At 52.6% G+C, this 19,867-nt stretch overlaps 1 protein-coding gene across 2 annotated transcripts in view; it reads left to right on the top strand.

Annotated features, from left to right (window-relative positions):
• Positions 1 to 19,867, top strand: part of TLN1 (talin 1) — a 33,305-nt gene that overhangs the window by 514 nt on the left and 12,924 nt on the right. Inside the window, exons 2-34 of one of the 2 annotated variants that reach the window (XM_058302057.2) lie at positions 5,857 to 6,019; positions 6,252 to 6,349; positions 6,598 to 6,727; positions 6,834 to 6,986; positions 7,235 to 7,377; positions 7,487 to 7,614; positions 8,290 to 8,350; positions 8,995 to 9,099; positions 9,436 to 9,591; positions 10,193 to 10,294; positions 10,475 to 10,551; positions 10,783 to 10,963; positions 11,156 to 11,269; positions 11,402 to 11,510; positions 11,744 to 11,952; positions 12,095 to 12,193; positions 12,607 to 12,657; positions 13,208 to 13,375; positions 13,561 to 13,855; positions 14,433 to 14,599; positions 15,811 to 15,939; positions 16,082 to 16,198; positions 16,301 to 16,414; positions 16,593 to 16,727; positions 16,891 to 17,019; positions 17,197 to 17,299; positions 17,451 to 17,659; positions 18,046 to 18,165; positions 18,365 to 18,562; positions 18,764 to 18,903; positions 19,090 to 19,183; positions 19,287 to 19,376; positions 19,491 to 19,613. In XM_058302057.2, the coding sequence (XP_058158040.1) occupies positions 5,890 to 6,019; positions 6,252 to 6,349; positions 6,598 to 6,727; positions 6,834 to 6,986; positions 7,235 to 7,377; positions 7,487 to 7,614; positions 8,290 to 8,350; positions 8,995 to 9,099; positions 9,436 to 9,591; positions 10,193 to 10,294; positions 10,475 to 10,551; positions 10,783 to 10,963; positions 11,156 to 11,269; positions 11,402 to 11,510; positions 11,744 to 11,952; positions 12,095 to 12,193; positions 12,607 to 12,657; positions 13,208 to 13,375; positions 13,561 to 13,855; positions 14,433 to 14,599; positions 15,811 to 15,939; positions 16,082 to 16,198; positions 16,301 to 16,414; positions 16,593 to 16,727; positions 16,891 to 17,019; positions 17,197 to 17,299; positions 17,451 to 17,659; positions 18,046 to 18,165; positions 18,365 to 18,562; positions 18,764 to 18,903; positions 19,090 to 19,183; positions 19,287 to 19,376; positions 19,491 to 19,613 (4,377 nt within the window). In that variant the 5' untranslated portion in view covers positions 5,857 to 5,889. The remainder of the gene's footprint in view (positions 1 to 5,856; positions 6,020 to 6,251; positions 6,350 to 6,597; positions 6,728 to 6,833; positions 6,987 to 7,234; positions 7,378 to 7,486; positions 7,615 to 8,289; positions 8,351 to 8,994; positions 9,100 to 9,435; positions 9,592 to 10,192; positions 10,295 to 10,474; positions 10,552 to 10,782; positions 10,964 to 11,155; positions 11,270 to 11,401; positions 11,511 to 11,743; positions 11,953 to 12,094; positions 12,194 to 12,606; positions 12,658 to 13,207; positions 13,376 to 13,560; positions 13,856 to 14,432; positions 14,600 to 15,810; positions 15,940 to 16,081; positions 16,199 to 16,300; positions 16,415 to 16,592; positions 16,728 to 16,890; positions 17,020 to 17,196; positions 17,300 to 17,450; positions 17,660 to 18,045; positions 18,166 to 18,364; positions 18,563 to 18,763; positions 18,904 to 19,089; positions 19,184 to 19,286; positions 19,377 to 19,490; positions 19,614 to 19,867) is intronic. The other variant, XM_058302058.2, reaches the window with a different exon arrangement.

The following is a 19,867-nucleotide window of genomic DNA, read 5'->3' as shown; positions in this document are numbered from 1 at the left end:
AGGCTGTTTTGCTGGAGCCAGGCCCTTCCTGGGAGCAGTCCTCTACCCGAGATGGGCTTGGGGGAGGGGGAGGAGTTGGTTGGCAGTGAGACGCAGGGCGGGAATAGGCTCTGGGGTTAGTTGATAGCGGGTGTGTGGGTAGAAAGCTTTGGGTGAGTTTGGTGTTAGGTGAGGTTGGGTTTAGGGATGAGGTTAGTTTTAGGAGTTAGACTTACTAGTGTATCAGGTCCGTTTTGTAGGTAAAGTTTAGAGTAAGGCCATGATTTTGTTTTCTAAAATGACTACCAGAAGTCAGAGTTCAGGGTCAGGTTAAGAGGTCAACAGTAGGAATTAGGTTAGAAGTCAGTTTTAGGTGTTAGTGAACGTCATTATTAGGGATAAACAGTGAAACGGTGGGTCCGGAATCATGTTACCAGCGAGCGTTAGGCTTAGGGGTCAGCATTTAGGGTTAAGGTCAGGAGCTTTGTACTAAAGGTAAAAATCAGATCAGGCTTAGGGAGCAGGGATTGTGTACCATCTCTACCAGGATAAAGAGGAATGTCAAAGCCAGTACTGTGAATCAGGAAATAAATTAGAGTTGGAGTTGGGGAGCTGGTTAAGCTCAGTTGGTTGAGAGCCTACTTCCCATTTTTGAGGTCCTGGGTTCAAATTAGGATTGGTATTAGTGTTAGGGATTAAGGGCAGCTTTACAGGTTATGGACAAGGTTGGAGTAGTTGATCTTGGGTAGGTAAACTCTTAAGAGGTTGTTAGTAGGCAGGTGCCCTTGTTTTGAGGGAGGTCTCTTATTCCTGTGTAGTCACAGGGAGCTTCTTTGGCCCAGAGAGATGACTAAATTCAGGCTAGAGTTCTGGGCTTCAGCTGGAAGTGCAGGTATCTAGGATTCCAGTTGGCAGCTGCAGTTGGCCAATAGAGGTTCTTGGACTCTGTTGCTTAAAGAAGAGTGGTGGGAAAGGGACAGAGATCAGGAGATACAGAAAGCCTGGTCATAAGTAGGGGACTGCTTGGGGGAGAGGGGATTAGTGACTAAGGGGGACGGAGGCTAGGGAAATACTGTTGCCATGGGAGATGAAGATGGCTTAATCCCCTGAAAGTTCAGCCCCACTGCCTCTCACTGCCCCCTCATTCCCTAGATGTTAAACCTCTCCAACTCTCATTCCTGGCCCTGCAGTTCACGCCCTTCCTGCTTACTCCCTCATAGAATTCTTCCCTTGCCTTTAACTCTCCCATATTCTTTATTTTACTATCAGTACCCCACCTCAGTTCTGCCTCTTCCCCCCTTCTTAATTCACACATCTGACCTTAATTTACCCTCACCCAAAACTGAGCTTTCTCATCATCCTAAAGCATTCTCTCACCATTTTCACCCATTTATCCACCATCTGGTCATCTGCTGAGCACTACCCCTCCTCAGCACAACACAACTGCCAAGCACCCCCCGGTCCCAGCTATGTACCATCTCCTGGTTCTAAGCCGCCTTTTAATTTCTTGGCCCATTTGCAGAACCCCCGCCCCCACTCCCCAAACAGAAAAGAGGAAATGAGACCCAAAGAGGAAACTGGGTCTTGCTGATCCCACGCCCAGCCAGGCCACTGACCACACCCCCATTTCACTCCCAGCCTGACCCGACCACTGACCACAGCCCTAACCCCTAGATAGCCTGACCCAGTCACTGGCTGTACCCCACACTCCAGCTCCAACTTTACTTAGCCACTGCCAGTGTCCCTTTGTCGCTATCCTCAGCCTTTTTTTGCCACTGGCCAGAGCCCCATCTCTACTGTTCCTAGCCTGTCCTGCCCTCTGACCTCCCTCCAGCTTTCCCTCTAAATCTGACCTACCCACTGTCCACCTATTCATTCCTCCACTCCCCCCAGCCTGATCCAGTGATGGATCATTTATTCATTTTTCCTACCATCATGATCACCACCCATCTTCCCCCTCCCCAGATCAGTGCATTCACTGACCACACCCCATCTGCCCCTACTTGGCTACTGACCGCATACCCATTTTTCCCACAGCCTAACCACATCCCCTAACCATAGCCTCATCCTCACATTTTCAGCCTGGCCTGATACCTCCCCACCCCCCTTCCCATTTCCTCACCTAAACTCAAGCTGCTGCCAGGGAGAGCAAGCTAGGGAACCCCAGCCTGACCGTGAGCCCTGGTCCTTGTTAGTTGACAGGACAGACTGTTGTCAGGTCCTGTCAGTTCTGCCTCTTAAATTTTCTCTTCAGTGACATCCTCCTCTACCATTCTAACCCTGGCTTTATCATCTCTTACTTATGCTAATACGTGCCCTTCTAACCAATCTCTGTGGTAATTGCCAGAGTTATTTTCCTAAAATTCACTTCTGATCATCTCTCTTCTCTACTCAAAAGCCTCCCTTGGCTTCTGTGTTGCCCTCCAGAAGGTAAAATTCCTCATAATCCTCGCTAGTTCTCCCCTGCCTTTGCATCCTAACTCTAACCTCCCCACCACTGCTCCCTTGCAGGTACCCTGTGCTTCAGCCAGCCTGCCTGCTCACTTCCCTGAATGCTTCTCCACGATTTCCTGCTTCTCCACCTTTGCTTATGCTATTCTCTCTGCCTGGAATGCTACCCCTGACTCATCTCCGCTGGCATAGAGGAGAGAGCCTGGGTTTTGGAGTCAGAGACACCTGAGTTTGGATCATGGCTCCACAACTTACTAGCTGTGTGACTTTGGACAAGTGCTTTTTGAACAAGTACTTCACTTCTTTGAGCCTCAGTTTATGAATGTGTAAAAATGGAAATGATGCCTACCTTGCAGGGTTGTTGTAAGGATCTAATGAAATTATGTATGCAAAGCAATTAACATATGGTCAATAAATGATAGATCGTTCTTATTTTTTATCATCTTTATTATTATTGTTATTTTATCTAACTTCAAAGGGCAACACTTACTTGGAGACTTTTTCTGTCCCCCTTCCCTAACCTAAAGAGGTCTCTTTTCTCACAGCCTGCTCATTATCGTAATTCTGTACTTGGCTGTATTTGCTTATCTTGACTGGGAGCCCCTGGAGGGCAAAGCCAATCTTATTCATCTTCCTTCCCACCCACTGCCAGGTCTGGCCAGGCCTTCCCCACAGGAGGCCCTCAAAGAATAACTACTGGGTAAATGGAGGGAGAATGTCTACATCATGGGGAAAGAGATGGTGGCGGAGGGGGCCGTGTGCTTGAGGTGGAGGTGTACTGGGGGTGAAGCTGCATGCGTGGGATGGATCTTTATGGGCAGACCAAGTGGCTGTGATGGGGTCTGTGCAGGGGCTCTGTGACTGAGGTAACAGGTAAGTAAAGAGGCACCAGGTGGGTAGCTTTAGATGAAAGAGCTCTGTACACAGATGGGGTGCATGGGGAGAAGAGGAGTGTGCATGAGGTAGGGGCGTGGGGGGGGAGGGGTCTGTACTGGGGAGGCCTGGCCCAGCTCTTCAGCTGCCCAGTCCAGCCCTAAGGGAGCCTCCAGCAGCCTGAGGCCGGATATGTCAGTCTCACCCACAACCCCCCCCTCCCCCGTGGTTGCGGACTCAGAGGCCAAATTTGGTAACAGACTCGGTGTTAACTCCCCCAACCCTCTTACTTTCTGACTGTCTTCAGTTTTCTCTCCCATTTTGTCCCTCTGTAACCCCATATCTTTCTGCAGCTCCCTTTGTGGGTATCTTCTCTGACTATTCTCCATGTACCCCAAATTCCTTACCCCCAATATACTTACATTCCATTCCTTGCTGGGATTTGACCTTCTGTCCTCCATCCCCCCCCCCCCTCAATTGCCCAACTCCTCTGGAATGCATTTCAGGAATGTCTTCAGGGAGGAGGAGCTCCCTGGGAGGGAGACATGGGGGGGGGGGCCTGTGAAGACAGAGGTGGTATTACTGTTCCATTAAAAAAAAAAAAAAAAAAAAAAAAGATGGAAAAAGGAGCAAAGTTCTCCGGCCAGAGCAGAAACTGCATAGCTTCTCCCCATACTTCCAGGGGCCTGATCCCATGCTGCCACCCCTACCCCCAATTCACTGCTCAATTCTCTCTTGGAACCATATTTATGTCTACTTAGGACCAGCCTGGGAGTAAGGGTAGGCATGACTCAACTCCCTTATCGGGGTCTCACCAGAGGTTTCCGTGCATGAAGAAGAAGGGGGTGTCTATGTCCGGAGGAAATAGGGGGGAGACATGCAGTTTCTGCTGAGGTGAAGAGTCCTTTCATTCCTGCCCTCAGCTCTCTGACTTCTCCAGCTTCTCTGACCCTCCAGCCCTCATTCGTGGTGCCAGGTCTGTCCAGCTATTGGGAGAAATGCCGCAGGAAGGGGGGTGGGTGCGGATTGCTGAAACTGGGGAAACCGGGAAGATCTCTTGTTTGGGGGTAAAGATAGAGCTGTGATTTCTTTTAAAACCCTCTGGAGTGTTTATAAAATCAGAAATGGTCTTTCAGCCACTGGGTACTGGATCCCTGATCTAAACCTTTCCCTCATCTGCCTCCTAGCTCCTGTTTCTACTTAAATTTCCGGCCCCCTCACCCAATCCCCTCTAACCTCTCCCTCTAAAAACATACCCCTTCCCAACTTCCCTGCTTCTCAGCTGCCCTCTGTATCCCAACTCCCCCACCTCTGCTTCTCAACCTTTCCCCTTCTTCTGTTCTTTCTCCCCTGGGGCTGTTAGTTTGCCGAAAGGGGAATAAGTAGCCTGGACTTGCTCATTCTTCTCATTAGGAGGCACCCAACCCCGGGACAGAGCTGACTCACATCATCAGCTGCCAGGCAGACTTGTGTTCTTGCTGTCTGTGCGCCACCTGCCGCCTCCAGTGGCTTCTCCAGCACCCCGAGAGGTGGTGGTGCCTGAAGCTGCACTGAAAATACTGTTGGGGAGGCTGCTGAGATGAAACGCAGAGTATGAGAAGGACATAGGAGGAATTGCTGTGAGAACTGAGTATTAACTCAGAAGGAGCTTGGGTGTGGCAAGAACTGACTTAGAAGGACTGGTCTCTTTCTCTGACCTGCCTTAAAACTTTTTCCTCCCAGAGTCTATATTCCCCTCTGCAAAATTAAAGAGCTGACTAGATAATTTCAGAGGTAGCTTTGGACTAGAAAATCATAATTCTAGCTTGACTGCCAGGGAAGCCAAATATGGGGCTAAGCTCAGGGAGGCCCCCAGCGTCTCAGAAGCTGGGACAAGAGTGGACTGCTCTCCCACCCAGACAAGCCAGTCAGTGTTTGAAGGCTTCTAGAGCCCTCGGGGATTATCTGATATAACACCTTCATTTTGCAGAGAAGGAGCCTGAAGCTGTGAGAGGGAAGGTCACATGATGAGTCAGGGCAGAGCTCTGAAAATCCCAGACAGGAAAAAGCTAGCAGGACATAGTGGGAGACAAGGAGAGAAAAATACCAAACCAGGAAGACAAAACCAGGCAGGGGGCAGGGCTGGGAAAGGAGCCAACAAGGAGCAAGAGAGACACTTGTGGAAAAGAAGAGAGGCACAGATTCCAGGGGGACGAGGGGTCAGGGTAGATGTCCTCAAGTAACACCACATTTTAGACCTGCTGTGCTTTCAGACCAGCCTCGCAGATGCCTTGGGGTAAGACTGGTCCTTTTGGTTTAAATAATCTCTAGCTTTTAAAAGTGATTAAAGGTGTGGATAAAGCTCGGTGGTTGAGCACCTGCCTCCCAAGTATGAGGTCCTGGGTTCAGTCCCCGGTACCTCCGTAAAAAAAAAAGTTATTAAAACCAAAACAACCTCACTACCACCTGCTTTGATGAGTCCCTGTCAAAAACACCCCTTGCTGGGACTCCATTTGGAGGGGCTGCCTCTCCTCCGGTGAGGGTGTGTCCTGACGCCCTGATGCCATGGGCCAGGTATAGCCAGGCTGGAGAGCAGAAGCTGCCACCATGGTTGCACTTTCGCTGAAGATCAGCATTGGGAATGTGGTGAAGACGATGCAGTTCGAGCCGTCTACCATGGTATACGACGCCTGCCGCATGATTCGTGAGCGTATCCCAGAGGCCCTGGCTGGCCCTCGTGAGTCTGACTACCCAGGGGGCTGGGTGGGAGTCCTCAGTCCCTACTTGTTCCCAGGCTCTCAGCCTTGAGGGACGACCCTGTTGCCACTTGGCCCTCAGGTCTAGGTTCCGTTGTTCCCTCCTTCCCCTTTAGGTCCAGGGATATGGGAGAACTTGTAAGGGGCAAAGAGGCAGCCTCTCAGCCGCACTGGGCTCTTTGTGAGGCTCAGGGGGCCCATCCTCTCTTTTAGCCAGCGACTTTGGGCTGTTTCTGTCAGATGATGACCCCAAAAAGGGTATATGGCTGGAGGCTGGGAAAGCTTTGGATTACTACATGCTCCGAAATGGGGTGAGTACCATCAAGTATCTCGGCCATCCCCTCCCATCAGCTTTCCCCTGTTCCACCACCAAGTTTCAGTGCTCATTGTTGTCTCTGATCCCACCCATTTTCTATCTCTGACAAGCATCAAAATATTATGCTTTTGAGTAACTACTGTAGTCTTTCCTGCCATCTACTTTCCTCCTCTGTGGCCCGGTAAAAAGTAAGTAAGACCCCTACCTAAAGTGGACCCCTGTCTCTTCCTCCTACCCCAACAGGACACCATGGAGTATAGGAAGAAACAGAGACCCCTGAAGATCCGCATGCTTGATGGGACTGTGAAGACCATCATGGTGGATGACTCTAAGACCGTCACCGACATGCTCATGACCATCTGTGCCCGCATTGGTGAGGAGGCTCTAGAGGTCCAAGGGCCTGGGCCAGGAGGCTCCAACTGCACCAAAAAACATGGAGGCAGTGCCTGAAATGCTCCCTAACCATCCCCTTCCCCTAGGCATCACCAACCATGATGAGTATTCACTGGTTCGAGAACTGATGGAAGAGAAAAAGGAGGAGGTGACTGGGACCTTACGAAAGGATAAGACACTGCTGCGAGATGAAAAGAAAATGGAGAAACTAAAGCAGAAATTGCACACAGATGATGAGTGTAAGCAGAACAGGAAAAAGGAGGACATTGAACACGGTCCAGAGGGTGGGGGTCAGGTTTATTCATTATTTACTAAAGGTACTGCTTTAGACACTGGGAATGCATATGCTCATGGAACTTACTATTTAATGGGGAAAGGTAGGCAAGGAACAAATACACAAAAAGCTAGAGCCCGGATAGTACTGGGTGGCAGTGAGGGAGGGGGTGGCCATGAGGGCTTGGCACTGAGGGAGCTCTCTGTGTCGCAGTGAACTGGCTGGACCACGGCCGGACCCTGAGGGAGCAGGGAGTAGAGGAGCAGGAAACACTTCTGCTGCGGAGGAAGTTCTTCTACTCAGACCAGAATGTGGATTCCCGGGACCCCGTACAGCTGAACCTCCTTTATGTGCAGGTCTGGAGAGGACTTGCTGGGGTGGGAAAGTAGGGAGACGGGCAGAATCCCCACAAGGGGCCATCCCTGCACCCACACACATCACTTGCCCCTGCCCTGTGCTCTCCAGGCACGAGATGACATCCTGAATGGCTCCCACCCTGTCTCCTTCGACAAGGCCTGTGAGTTTGCTGGCTTCCAATGCCAGATCCAGTTTGGGCCCCACAATGAGCAGAAGCACAAGGCCGGCTTCCTTGAGTGAGTGACCCGCATCCCCCAACCCTGTCAGGCCCAGGACTCCCTGCCAGTGACCCCAGTGGCCTGTCTCAGGAGGTATCAGAGTTTGACCTAGTTGGGTGCCTTTTTAGCTGTCCTCACCCATTTGTCTCCTCACCGTGTGGAATATGACTGTGGTCCAAAATCTCTGCCCCTGCCTCCTCCTCTTGACGCAAGCATGTGGCTTTCTGGAGATTCTTTGAAGAATTTTACTGCAGTGTTCAGAGGGAAATGGTAAAGTTTTCATTGTGGGGGATATTAAATTTTAAAGTATTTCCCAAGTCTCATCCACATGTATGCCTTGGAATGTATACAGTTTGGTGTGACTGTCTCAACTTCCTACGTGTATGGTCATCCTTCTAGTGAGCTCCTTCTCCTCCTGGCTCCCTGAAATGGTGCTCCAGATGCTCTCTCCCTCAGGAACCAGGCCTCCAACTTAAGTCCCTTTCTCTGTAGTGAAAGAGACAGGCCACATTCATGAGCTGAAGCTAAATCATTCTATTTCAGATCACAGTCCAGATTCTCTTCCCTCAGTCTTCCTTCTCCCCAAGGTTAAGACTGTCCGAGACATTTCCTCACACTCTAAAACCACAGTTCATGGCCCACATAGCCCTTGGTGCTGTCCACCGCATTCTGACCTTCCCTTTTCTGGTGTAGCCTGAAGGACTTCCTGCCCAAGGAGTATGTGAAGCAGAAGGGAGAACGTAAGATTTTCCAGGTGAATGGGGGTAGGGCAGAGTGTTTGGGATGACTGGGAGGCTTGCTGCTTAATCCTACTGACTAAACAGACCCTGTCCCTCTACCGTCTCATCACCCCACCCACCCCTACTACCACCCACAAGCTGCTTTCCCACATCTAGATGGAGGAAGCTGAAGACTAGGGCTTGTAGTCCCAGCCTCATCGCTGCTTTTGCTGTAGAGTTCAAGAGAACATTCTTTTTTTCTTTAACTCTAACAAGGGATAACAGTACCTGCTCTGCATAGGAGTGACAGGAGAATCAAATGCAATAGTATACTTGAAATTACTGTGAAAAGTATAGTCTTTGTAGAAATGTACAGTGTCAGCCTCACTCTCTGAATTCTCAGCCCAAAAGTCCTTCCAGTTGCCCTTCTACCTCCTAACCATCCATTCCTGTGTCCAGAATGTCTGCAGTTTCTTAACCATACTGCTTGGATCCATTGCTTCTGCATACCCTGTGTCTGTCTCCATCCCGTCACCCTCTCATTTCTCATATCTTGCACTCTCTACCCTTTCCCTTATTCCCATAATACCCTCCCACTATAGTTAATATCCAACTTAACTCCTTATCTGTGGCATTATCCCCATATTTGGCTAAAGCCTTCCCCACTTTGTACTCTCAGGCACACAAAAATTGTGCACAGATGAGTGAGATTGAAGCCAAGGTACGCTACGTGAAGCTAGCCCGTTCCCTCAAGACATACGGTGTCTCCTTCTTCCTGGTTAAGGTGGGTTATAGAGCCTCTCACTGCCCTCCTTATTTTCTGCTCTTGCCCTTTCCTTACTCTGAAAGTCTCTGACCCTGCTCTCAGTCCTATTTCCCATCATTCCATGAGTCCCATTCTCTACCTTGCTTTGACCTTGTGAAAACCCACCTTACCATCAGTCTCTCACCACCAATTCCCTCCCTGCTCTGCATTTCCCCTCCCTTTCCCCTTTCCCTGGCATAGCCCCGTCCTGGGTCCACCCATTGACACCCTTGTTTAGCTCTGCAGTCCACCTCAGCAACCCTTGAGGTCTCATTCTCCTTCTGACCTGTCTCACCAACAATGTCTGCCTCATAGGAAAAGATGAAAGGAAAGAACAAGCTAGTGCCCAGGCTTCTGGGCATCACGAAGGAATGTGTGATGCGAGTGGACGAGAAGACCAAGGAGGTGATCCAGGAATGGAACCTCACCAACATCAAGCGGTGGGCTGCCTCTCCCAAAAGTTTCACCCTGGTGAGTCTTGGGGCTCAGAGGAGAAAGGGCTTTGGAATGTCCAGAGAATGGGCAGCTGAAGAGGCCTGTCCCTTGGGGTAGGTATACTGAGTATGAGTCCAGGAAAAAAAGGAGGACTTTGGACCTATTACAGGAACATTGAGGTTGGAGTTGAGGGGAAAACTCCCACCTGGAGAGTTGAGTGATGCTTAAATGAGCAGCAGGTGGACTTATCCTTGAAAATCAGCAGAAATGAAAATGTGACCAGCCAACTAAAATCACAGGAATATTTAGGGGAATAGAAGAGAAAAGTGATTGGAAGAAAAACAAGCCTCCCTATTTACAGCAGCAGCTCTATATAGTTTTTCTCCTCTGACTTTGTATTTTGGTTTTATGAATTGAAAACTGATACCAAATTGATGAAATGCATCACTGAGAAAAATAAAATATTTCCCTCCAAGGAGGAAAAGTAAGAAATAGGAGATTGAAGGGAAGGGCTTCTTCCTAGCGGGCTGTTGGCACAGAAGGCACCCTCATTAGCTGGACCTTGGGGCTCCATCCTACCCTCTTTCACCCTAGACAGAGTCAGGCTTTTCCACTGAGCCCCACCTTGTCACCCTAGGATTTCGGGGATTACCAAGATGGCTACTACTCAGTACAGACGACTGAAGGGGAGCAGATCGCACAGCTCATTGCCGGCTACATTGATATCATCCTTAAGAAGGTGGGGACTGCCTGTCTGGCCTGCTCCTTATCTTTCCTTACCCAGTCTCCAACCCAGTCCTTTAGAAATAGGGACCCAGGTTCTGGAAAATGGCTGATTGGAGAAGGAAGAGACTGCCTTTTCCTTATTTCCTTTTTCTTCAACTGCTTTAACACTTTTTTTCCTGATGTCTCCCTACAGAAAAAAAGCAAGGATCATTTTGGCCTGGAGGGAGACGAGGAGTCTACCATGTTGGAGGACTCGGTATCCCCCAAAAAGTATGAAAGGAGTTGGGCTTACCCCGTCCCTTAGGGGTAGGGAAGGCAGGCTTGACTCCAAAGGCTCTTGGGGGTGGTGAGGAATCCCCAGGCTGGTTCTTGAGCCAGTCACAGGCTATAAGGAGACTTCACGCACCCCATATCTGAGAACCTGCAGTAGTGGCATAATTGGTGGGGAAGGGCAGGCATGAGGAAGGTCCCCTGAGCACTCCATAGATCGCCCCTCTCTAGGTCGACAGTCCTTCAGCAGCAGTATAACCGGGTGGGAAAAGTGGAGCACGGCTCCGTGGCGCTGCCTGCCATCATGCGCTCTGGAGCCTCTGGTCCTGAGAATTTCCAGATGGGCAGCATGCCACCTGCCCAGCAGCAGATAACCAGTGGCCAGATGCACCGAGGACACATGCCTCCTTTGGTAAGAGTGCCCCCACTTCCACCAAGGTACCCAGGCCTTTCTCCTGCCCTGAGCCGTGTCTCGCCAACAATCAGGCAGTCTTTTTCCATGTCCTTATTTGCATTCTCCTCCCTAGTCCCTGGGTCTCTTTCACCTTTTCTTTGCTTTAAACGTTCCAGTCCAGCCCCTATTACTCTTCCCCTTACCTTTCAGACTTCAGCCCAGCAGGCACTCACTGGAACCATCAACTCAAGCATGCAGGCTGTGCAGGCTGCCCAGGCCACTCTGGATGACTTTGACACTCTGCCCCCTCTTGGCCAGGATGCTGTGAGTATGGGATGGAGGAGAGGCCAGAGGTACTGAAACTGGGATTTCAAGGGACAAACTGGGTTAACCAAACCAGAGCAGTTCTTGAGTTGGTTTTTTGGTGGTTGTTTTTTTTCCCCCTCGTTTTCTTAGGCCTCTAAGGCCTGGCGTAAGAACAAGATGGATGAATCAAAGCATGAGATCCACTCCCAGGTAGATGCCATCACAGCTGGCACTGCCTCTGTGGTGAACCTGACGGCAGGTAAGCTGGATGCCAACCTGTGTGTGTGATGGGGGAGGGGAAGAGCGAGCGTGCACAAGCATGAGTGCGACTGGCTCCACGTGTGACTGTACCTTGACTCATTGTGGAAGGGACTCTGTGTGTGTGGCTCGCTCAGATGTGTGTGACTAACCGGGTATGACTGTGCTCCTCCCCCAGCCCATCGTCTAACCTGCCCTGCCCCTCACACATAGCCCTCTTCCTTCTCCCCTCAGGGGACCCTGCAGAAACAGACTATACCGCAGTGGGCTGTGCAGTAACCACAATCTCCTCCAACCTGACTGAGATGTCCCGTGGGGTGAAGCTGCTAGCTGCCCTGCTGGAGGACGAAGGCGGCAGCGGCCGGCCCCTGCTGCAGGCAGCAAAAGGCCTTGCGGGGGCAGTGTCTGAACTGCTGCGCAGTGCCCAGCCAGCCAGTGCTGAGGTCAGGAGCCATGGGGTTGGGGCTAGTGTGGAGAGTGGGCTCGAGACCAAGGCAAAGGGGCATGTCTCAGTTGCAGGATGGCAGTGTGAGACACCCGTGGGCACGGATGGGGCAGCTTCTGACTGGTGTTCACTCTCCACAGCCCCGTCAGAACCTGCTGCAGGCAGCTGGGAACGTGGGCCAGGCCAGTGGGGAGCTGTTGCAGCAAATTGGGGAAAGTGATACTGACCCCCACTTCCAGGTTGGTGACTTACCCAGCTCCCCAAACTCCAGCTTCTAGGAGGTAACCTCTGATCCTGAACCCAACTCCTAGTCCCTGCCCTCTTTGAATCAACCCCTCAGAACCAACCTGAACCTCTGTTCCCGAGGGATGACACTGGGAACCTTCCGTCTCTTATTTGGGGGTGAAAATTCAGAACCCCTGAACCCAAGCTACAACCTACGTGTTCACTTTTGGCCTTTATTGAAATGTTTTAGCCCCTCGTCATCTTTTCCCTAGCTTCCTACTATGTAGCCCTTGCCCCGACCTGAGAATATCTCGAACCCCACTCCAGTCCTTTAGACCAGTGTGAGGAAACTGGTCCTCCAGCTCTTCCCTTCCCCACCCCATGCCAATTTCCTCAGCTGACTCTTCATCCTGGATTTCCCATGCAGATATGTGCTCCCAGAGGGGCTGGGGTTCCACGTCCCCCCGACCCCCCCACGGTAACGGCCTCTGGCCTGGGCCTTCCCAGCTTTGTCCTCTCTGAGCCGCATACACTCGCTTCTGTACCCCTCCCCCAGCCTCCTGGGGAAACAGAACACGATGGTGATGGGGAGGCCTTGTTCAGGCAGGGCGTGGGGACGTGGGACCAGGTAGGGGTGGCACGGGAACTTGTTCCCAAGACTCCAGGATGACCACTTCCACACAGAGACAGAGAAGAAGCTGCTGAGGGTGGGCAGGGCCCGAGAGACGCCTCCCCTGCCCATCACAAGGGCACTTGCCCTCCCTCCCCGTCACTGTCCGAGTGTATCCGCCTCATGCATTTCTCCCTTTGGTGTGGCCTTTCTTTCTCTTGGTGGGGGTTTGTTCCTTGGTGGGCGTTCTCTTCTGCTCGGGACTCAAGGCAGGGGCTTGGGGTAGGTTCTGGATGCTTCTGCATACACTGTTCAGTGATTGGAATCAGTGGGAATAATGAAACAGCTTATGCCTCTGAGAAGGGTCTGTGGATCCCAAGCCCACACTCAGATCATATTCACTGCTGTTCCACCACAGGACGTGCTGATGCAGCTAGCCAAGGCAGTGGCGAGTGCTGCAGCTGCCTTAGTCCTCAAGGCCAAGAGCGTAGCTCAACGGACAGAGGACTCAGGGCTTCAGACCCAGGTTATTGCTGCAGCCACACAGTGTGCCCTGTCCACCTCCCAGCTGGTGGCCTGTACCAAGGTGAGTCCCGAAGGTTGCTCTAGCCTATGCCAAGTGGTGATAGTGCCACGCACACAAGAGCCTGTGCTTTATCTCTTCTGGCTCCCGAGGCCTTATCACCCTTCGCAGTGACTGTTGTGAACCCACAAACACCCCACCTTATGACTCCTCCTTGCCTATATCACTGACACTCAGTTTGCATACAGGTGGTGGCACCTACAATCAGCTCACCTGTCTGCCAAGAGCAGCTTGTGGAGGCCGGACGACTGGTGGCCAAAGCCGTGGAAGGCTGTGTGTCTGCCTCCCAGGCAGCCACAGAGGATGGGCAGCTGTTGCGGGGGGTGGGAGCAGCAGCCACTGCTGTCACCCAGGCCCTGAACGAGCTGCTGCAGCACGTGAGGGCCCATGCCACAGGAGCTGGGCCTGCCGGCCGTTATGACCAGGCCACTGACACCATCCTCACTGTCACTGAGAATATCTTCAGTTCCATGGGTGATGCTGGTAAGGACTCCACACACCAAGGAAGACAACCCCAATGAGGCACCCAAGCCCTTTAGACACCCCACCTCACCCCACTGCCACAGACCCAACCCCCTAATCCCTAAAGACCCAGAGCACTGTAACCTTACAAGCCATGAACCATACGTGGTTAATCTCTGAAACTTCCAGTTCCCTGTCTGTAAAGCAGGAATAGAATTCCTACTCTGCCTTCCTTGGAAAGTTTAAAAAATATGCCAAAGGATACATAAGAGAAAATATGGAAAATGACATCATTAAGAGAAAGGGTTCTCTCCTCCGCCCTACTCCCTCGCCCCCAAAAGCCTTCTCCAGACCAAATCGCTGGAAATGCCTGGCAGAGACTGTCCTCCCTCCCATAAAAGGCCATTGGGAAATTGGTTCCTTTCCAAGAACCTAAACCAGAAAAAAATAATCCCCACAAAATCACTTTGAGGACCTTTGCCGGCCTCTGCTGACCCCCAACCCCTGTCTACCTTGTCCACACAGCTTCCGCCCACCCCGTCCACCCTGGGCACCCTCTCTGCGTCTGTTTCCTCTCGATTGTGTCCTGTCCTCTCAGGTGAGATGGTACGACAGGCCCGCATCCTGGCCCAGGCCACCTCGGACCTGGTCAACGCAATCAAGGCTGATGCCGAGGGGGAAACCGATCTGGAGAATTCACGCAAGCTGTTGAGCGCCGCCAAGATCCTGGCTGACGCCACAGCCAAGATGGTGGAGGCTGCCAAGGTACTGTGCTTCCTGTGCACTAAAGGGAGTAGAGGGGTGCCAGTGGTCGCCTTCACTTGATGGGGGAGACCCAAGAAAAGCAGAAAATACAAGAGGGCAAATGCAGTAGCGTTCGAGAAGTCATTGAGCCCCAAGGCTGCGTGCGGGTGGGTGGTGGGGCCCTGGCGTCCAGCGAGCCTGACTGCCTGGACTGGTCCTTGACCCCGGCGGGCAACCCTGCCCCTTTTCCTCCCTCTAAGTCCAAGGCCCGCTCTTCCTCCTTTTCCTCCTTTGCTGCCATCTCTTGCCTGGGATTCCTCTCCTTCCTGGCCCCTTCTGTATGCACATGGGCGTTCAGTCCTGGGGCCTCCACTGCCAGCAGCACAGAGAAAGTGGTGTGGGGGGCCACAGGAAGGAAGCGCTTCCGTTTGCGGGGTAACCAGACCCTGCTTTGGTATTCGGGAGCTCCCTGCTCTGACCCGAGTGCTCCTTTTCCCTGGGAGCCTTACTCACCCCCATGCACTTGTGGTTTGGGGGAAGGGGCAGAAAACATGACTCTTCCCCAAGCAGGGGGTAGAGAAGCAATTCCACCTAAAGAAGGGGTTCCCCCAGAGGGAATCCGAGGCCCCTGACTCCCCATTTGCCCTCCTAGAGACAGTTCTTCCCAAGGGTGATTACTTTTCAGTGGGGATAGTTAGAAATGACTTTGGGAACAAGTGAATTTGGAGTCAAATTTAGAGACATCAAAGAAGAACTTTATGGGAAGCGGATTTGGCCCAACGGATAGGGCGTCCACCTACCACGTGGGAGGTCCAAGGTTCAAACCCAGGACCTCCTGACCCGTGTGGTGAGCTGGCCCTCACACAGTGCTGCCGCGCACAAGGCGTGCTAGGCCATGCAGGGGCACCCCCACATAGGGGTGCCCAATGTCCAAGGAGTGTGCCCCACAAGGAGAGCCGGCCCATGTGAAAAAAAAGCACAACCTGCCCAGGAGTGGTGCTGCACACAGGGAGAGCTGACTCAGCAAGATGTCACAACAAAAAGAGATGCAGTTTCCCAGTGCTGCCTGACAATGCAAGCGGACACAGACGAACACACACGAATGGACACAGAGAGCAGACAACGGGGAAGGGAGAGAAATAAATAAAATTAATCTTAAAAAAAAGAAGAACTTTAGGATCCAGAGGAATGCTTGGTGGTAACTGTCCTTCCTGTCCTTCCAACCATCTCAGGGGGCAGCCGCCAACCCCGACAGTGAAGAACAGCAGCAGCGGCTGCGGGAGGCAGCTGAGGGTCTCCGCATGGCAACCAACGCCGCTGCGCAGAATGCCATCAAGAAAAAGCTGGTGCAGCGGCTGGAGGTGAGGGTGGGAAATAAACCAGAAGTAAGAGTGGGGGTAGGGGGTGCTACGGGAAGAATGAAACAGAGCGATGTGGGGAGAGTCAGACAAGGACTGGCTCTGGGAATGCCCTGGGCTTGTCCTGACTGCTCCGTCCTCACAGCACGCAGCCAAGCAGGCTGCAGCCTCGGCTACGCAGACCATCGCCGCGGCCCAGCATGCAGCCTCCACCCCCAAGGCCTCGGCTGGCCCCCAGCCGCTGCTAGTGCAGAGCTGCAAGGTGAGGCTCCAGGGAATGTGCGGGGGAGGGAAGAGGTGTGGGAGGAGAGCGGCTTTCTCCCAGCCTGTGGGAAGGTGGCTCTCGTGACAATTTCACCCATAGGCTGTGGCCGAGCAGATTCCACTGCTGGTGCAGGGAGTCCGAGGGAGCCAAGCTCAGCCCGACAGTCCCAGTGCTCAGCTAGCCCTCATTGCTGCCAGCCAGAGCTTCCTGCAGGCAAGGCGCCCTCCCCCACCTCTGAGACCAGACCCTTCCCACCCTTCCAAGATCCCTATGTCTCCCACAATTAAAATGTTTGCCAGTCACCCATTTCCCATGTGCTAACCATCATCGGTCTCTGTACCCCAGCCCAGGGAGGCTGGTATCTTTCATCTGCCTGCCTATTCCCCAACAGCCAGGTGGGAAGATGGTGGCAGCTGCGAAGGCCTCAGTGCCAACAATTCAGGACCAGGCTTCAGCCATGCAGCTGAGTCAGTGTGCTAAAAACCTTGGTACCGCATTGGCTGAACTCCGAACTGCTGCCCAGAAGGTATGGGAGCTGGCTCTGTTGGGGGAAGATGAGGGTAAAGTCCTGGGATAATGAGTAATCCCTGCAAAACAACCAGCAATAGGGATAACTGTGTAATCTGAGGCATCAGTGAGACCCAGCAGTGACTCCTACATGTGCTGCAACCCCCTTCCTCTCACTGTAGGCTCAGGAAGCATGTGGGCCTTTGGAGATGGATTCTGCACTGAGCGTGGTACAGAATCTGGAGAGGGACCTGCAGGAAGTAAAGGCAGCGGCTCGAGACGGCAAACTTAAACCCTTACCTGGGGAGACGGTAAAGATTCTCTTAAGATCTCATTCTCACTCGTATCCTGAAGTCTGCCTTCCCAGCCATGCCCCAGAGTACCTCAGAACCTCAAAGAAATTGCCAGCCTTCCCCAAGTATCTTCTCAAGCTCTCTCTCCACAATTCCTCCTTCCACTGAGCCTCTGAGTCTTTCCTTCTCTCCTAGATGGAGAAATGTGCCCAGGACCTGGGCAACAGCACCAAAGCAGTGAGCTCTGCCATCGCCCAGCTCCTGGGGGAGGTTGCCCAGGGCAATGAGAATTATGCGGGTATGTGGACAGAGTCAGAAATGAGGCACCTGGGGAGGGAGGTGGGGGAACAGGAGCTGGCCAAGGGATCGGAACTGGCAGAGGAAACCACTGGGATCAGGGCCTGGCAGTGATAATTCCTTCCTTCCCTCCTCTTTCCCTGACAACCCAGGTATTGCAGCTCGGGAAGTGGCAGGTGGACTGAGGGCACTGGCCCAGGCTGCCAGGGGTGTAGCTGCCTTGACATCAGATCCTGCAGTGCAGGCCGTGGTGCTTGACACAGCCAGTGATGTTCTGGACAAGGCCAGCAGCCTCCTCGAGGAGGCGAAAAAGGCAGCTGCCCATCCAGGGGACCCCGAGAGCCAGCAGCGTCTTGCCCAGGTCAGGTATTGGGAAGGGGCCAGCTCCACCCTCCTGCCCCAGGTCCTATCACAAGGCAAAAACTTCCTTAGTGTCCCGAGTCTCATCTGTACTGACCGAGATACATCCTCTCAGGTCTGCTCTAGTGAGCTCCTCTCGGGATTTTATCTTTTTCTCAGTCTCTAGTAAACTGTAAGATGTAATGCATACATCTAGCTAAACACCAAGTTTGGGGGAGTTTGATCACTATCACTTGGTCCTCTCACCGCAGCCTGTTCCACTACAACAGCTTTCCTCTCTCTTCTCAGAGGCTGTAGCTCTCATTATCTCCCATGCTCTCTGAGTGTGGGAGGGCGTCTCCCAGATTGTTTCCATTTTGGCATCCCCCTTCTCCTTTCTCACCTCAGGTGGCTAAGGCAGTGACCCAGGCACTGAACCGCTGTGTCAGCTGCCTGCCTGGCCAACGAGATGTGGATAACGCCCTGAGAGCAGTTGGAGATGCCAGCAAGCGACTCTTGAGTGACTCGGTAAGAGTCCTGGGGAGTGAGGGAAACATAGGAGTTGAAAAACTCCGTATCTCTTCTTCCCACCATTAGACCTGTCCTTTGACCCCAGCTTCCCTCATTGAGCCCCTCATTTCTCCCAGGTTGTGTCCATCTTCCTTTACCAAACTTTCCCTCACCTCACCCCCTATCCTTCCTTCTGACTTCCTCTGTGACCCTGCAGCTTCCCCCCAGCACCGGGACCTTTCAAGAAGCTCAGAGCCGGCTGAACGAGGCAGCTGCTGGGCTGAATCAGGCAGCCACAGAACTGGTCCAGGCCTCCCGGGGAACACCTCAGGACCTGGCTCGAGCCTCGGGTCGATTTGGACAGGACTTCAGCACCTTCCTAGAAGCCGGCGTAGAGATGGCGGGACAGGCTCCGGTATGAAGAGTCAGAGGGTCTGGTTGTGTGGTCTCCTTCAAGGGTCAACTAGGAGACACCTGGGTGGCCAGAGTCCTGACCCGCCCCCAGCTCTGTCCTCTCCCCAGCCTCTAGCAATACTTGAGTGACTTGGAAAAAGACCCCTTTTAGAGACAGATCGGAAAGGACTGGACCGTGTGTTGACCTTCTCACCCTCAACAGAGCCAGGAGGACCGGGCCCAGGTTGTGTCCAACCTGAAGGGCATCTCCATGTCTTCAAGCAAACTTCTTCTGGCTGCCAAGGCCCTGTCCACTGACCCTGCTGCCCCCAACCTCAAGAGTCAGTTGGCTGCAGCTGCCCGGTATGTCAGAACTGGAAAGCCAAGCCCTAAAACATTGGAGAAAGACTTGGGAGGGGGCATTTCATGAGAAGTCCCTGGCTTAGGAGCAGTTATAGGCAAAAGAGAAACAGCTAAAAAAGCCCTGTTGTGTATGAACCCAGGATTGATGACCTGTTCTCCCGTTCCCTCACCTTTCTGTCCTCCCAGGGCAGTGACTGACAGCATCAACCAGCTCATTACCATGTGCACCCAGCAGGCACCAGGCCAGAAAGAGTGTGACAATGCCCTGCGGGAATTGGAGGTGGGCCCTTGGCAGGCTACAGGGGGTGAAGGCAGAGGAAGGCGTCCTGGGTGTGGGGATGGGGAAGGCGTCTAGGATCTCACTTCCTCTGCCCCCTACACAGACGGTGCGGGAGCTCCTGGAGAATCCAGTCCAGCCCATCAATGACATGTCCTACTTTGGCTGCCTGGACAGTGTAATGGAGAACTCAAAGGTAAGTATAGACAGGCGCCCAGGAGGGGGGAAAGCAGGAAGATGGAACCGACCAGATGCCACCCTACCGCTCTGAGGACCAGATCTGACTCTGCTGATACCCTCTGTTCCTCAGGTGCTGGGCGAGGCCATGACTGGGATCTCCCAAAATGCCAAGAATGGAAACCTGCCAGAGTTTGGGGAGGCCATTGCCACAGCCTCCAAGGCGCTCTGTGGCTTCACTGAGGCAGCCGCACAGGTTATTTTCCTGAGATGGGTTCCCGAAATAACCTCTGCTTTCCCTATTCTGCCTCCTCTAGCCTGACACATGTGTAGATAGGCGAAGTTTCTGTTTGTAAAACCAATTACATTTTTTTAGAGGGTTTTCCTCTGGGGCAGGGGGTGGGCTTTCAAACTTGTTTTTACTACTGCTGTAAGAACATCTTTTACCTTAAGACTCAGCCTACACACATATATCTAACTAGAAGTTGGATGAAACTCTCACTATGTGGT

The sequence above is a fragment of the Dasypus novemcinctus genome, chromosome 8 (assembly GCF_030445035.2).
Source record: "Dasypus novemcinctus isolate mDasNov1 chromosome 8, mDasNov1.1.hap2, whole genome shotgun sequence".
Lineage (NCBI taxonomy): Eukaryota > Metazoa > Chordata > Mammalia > Cingulata > Dasypodidae > Dasypus > Dasypus novemcinctus.
This window is presented reverse-complemented; position numbering and strand designations above follow the sequence as displayed.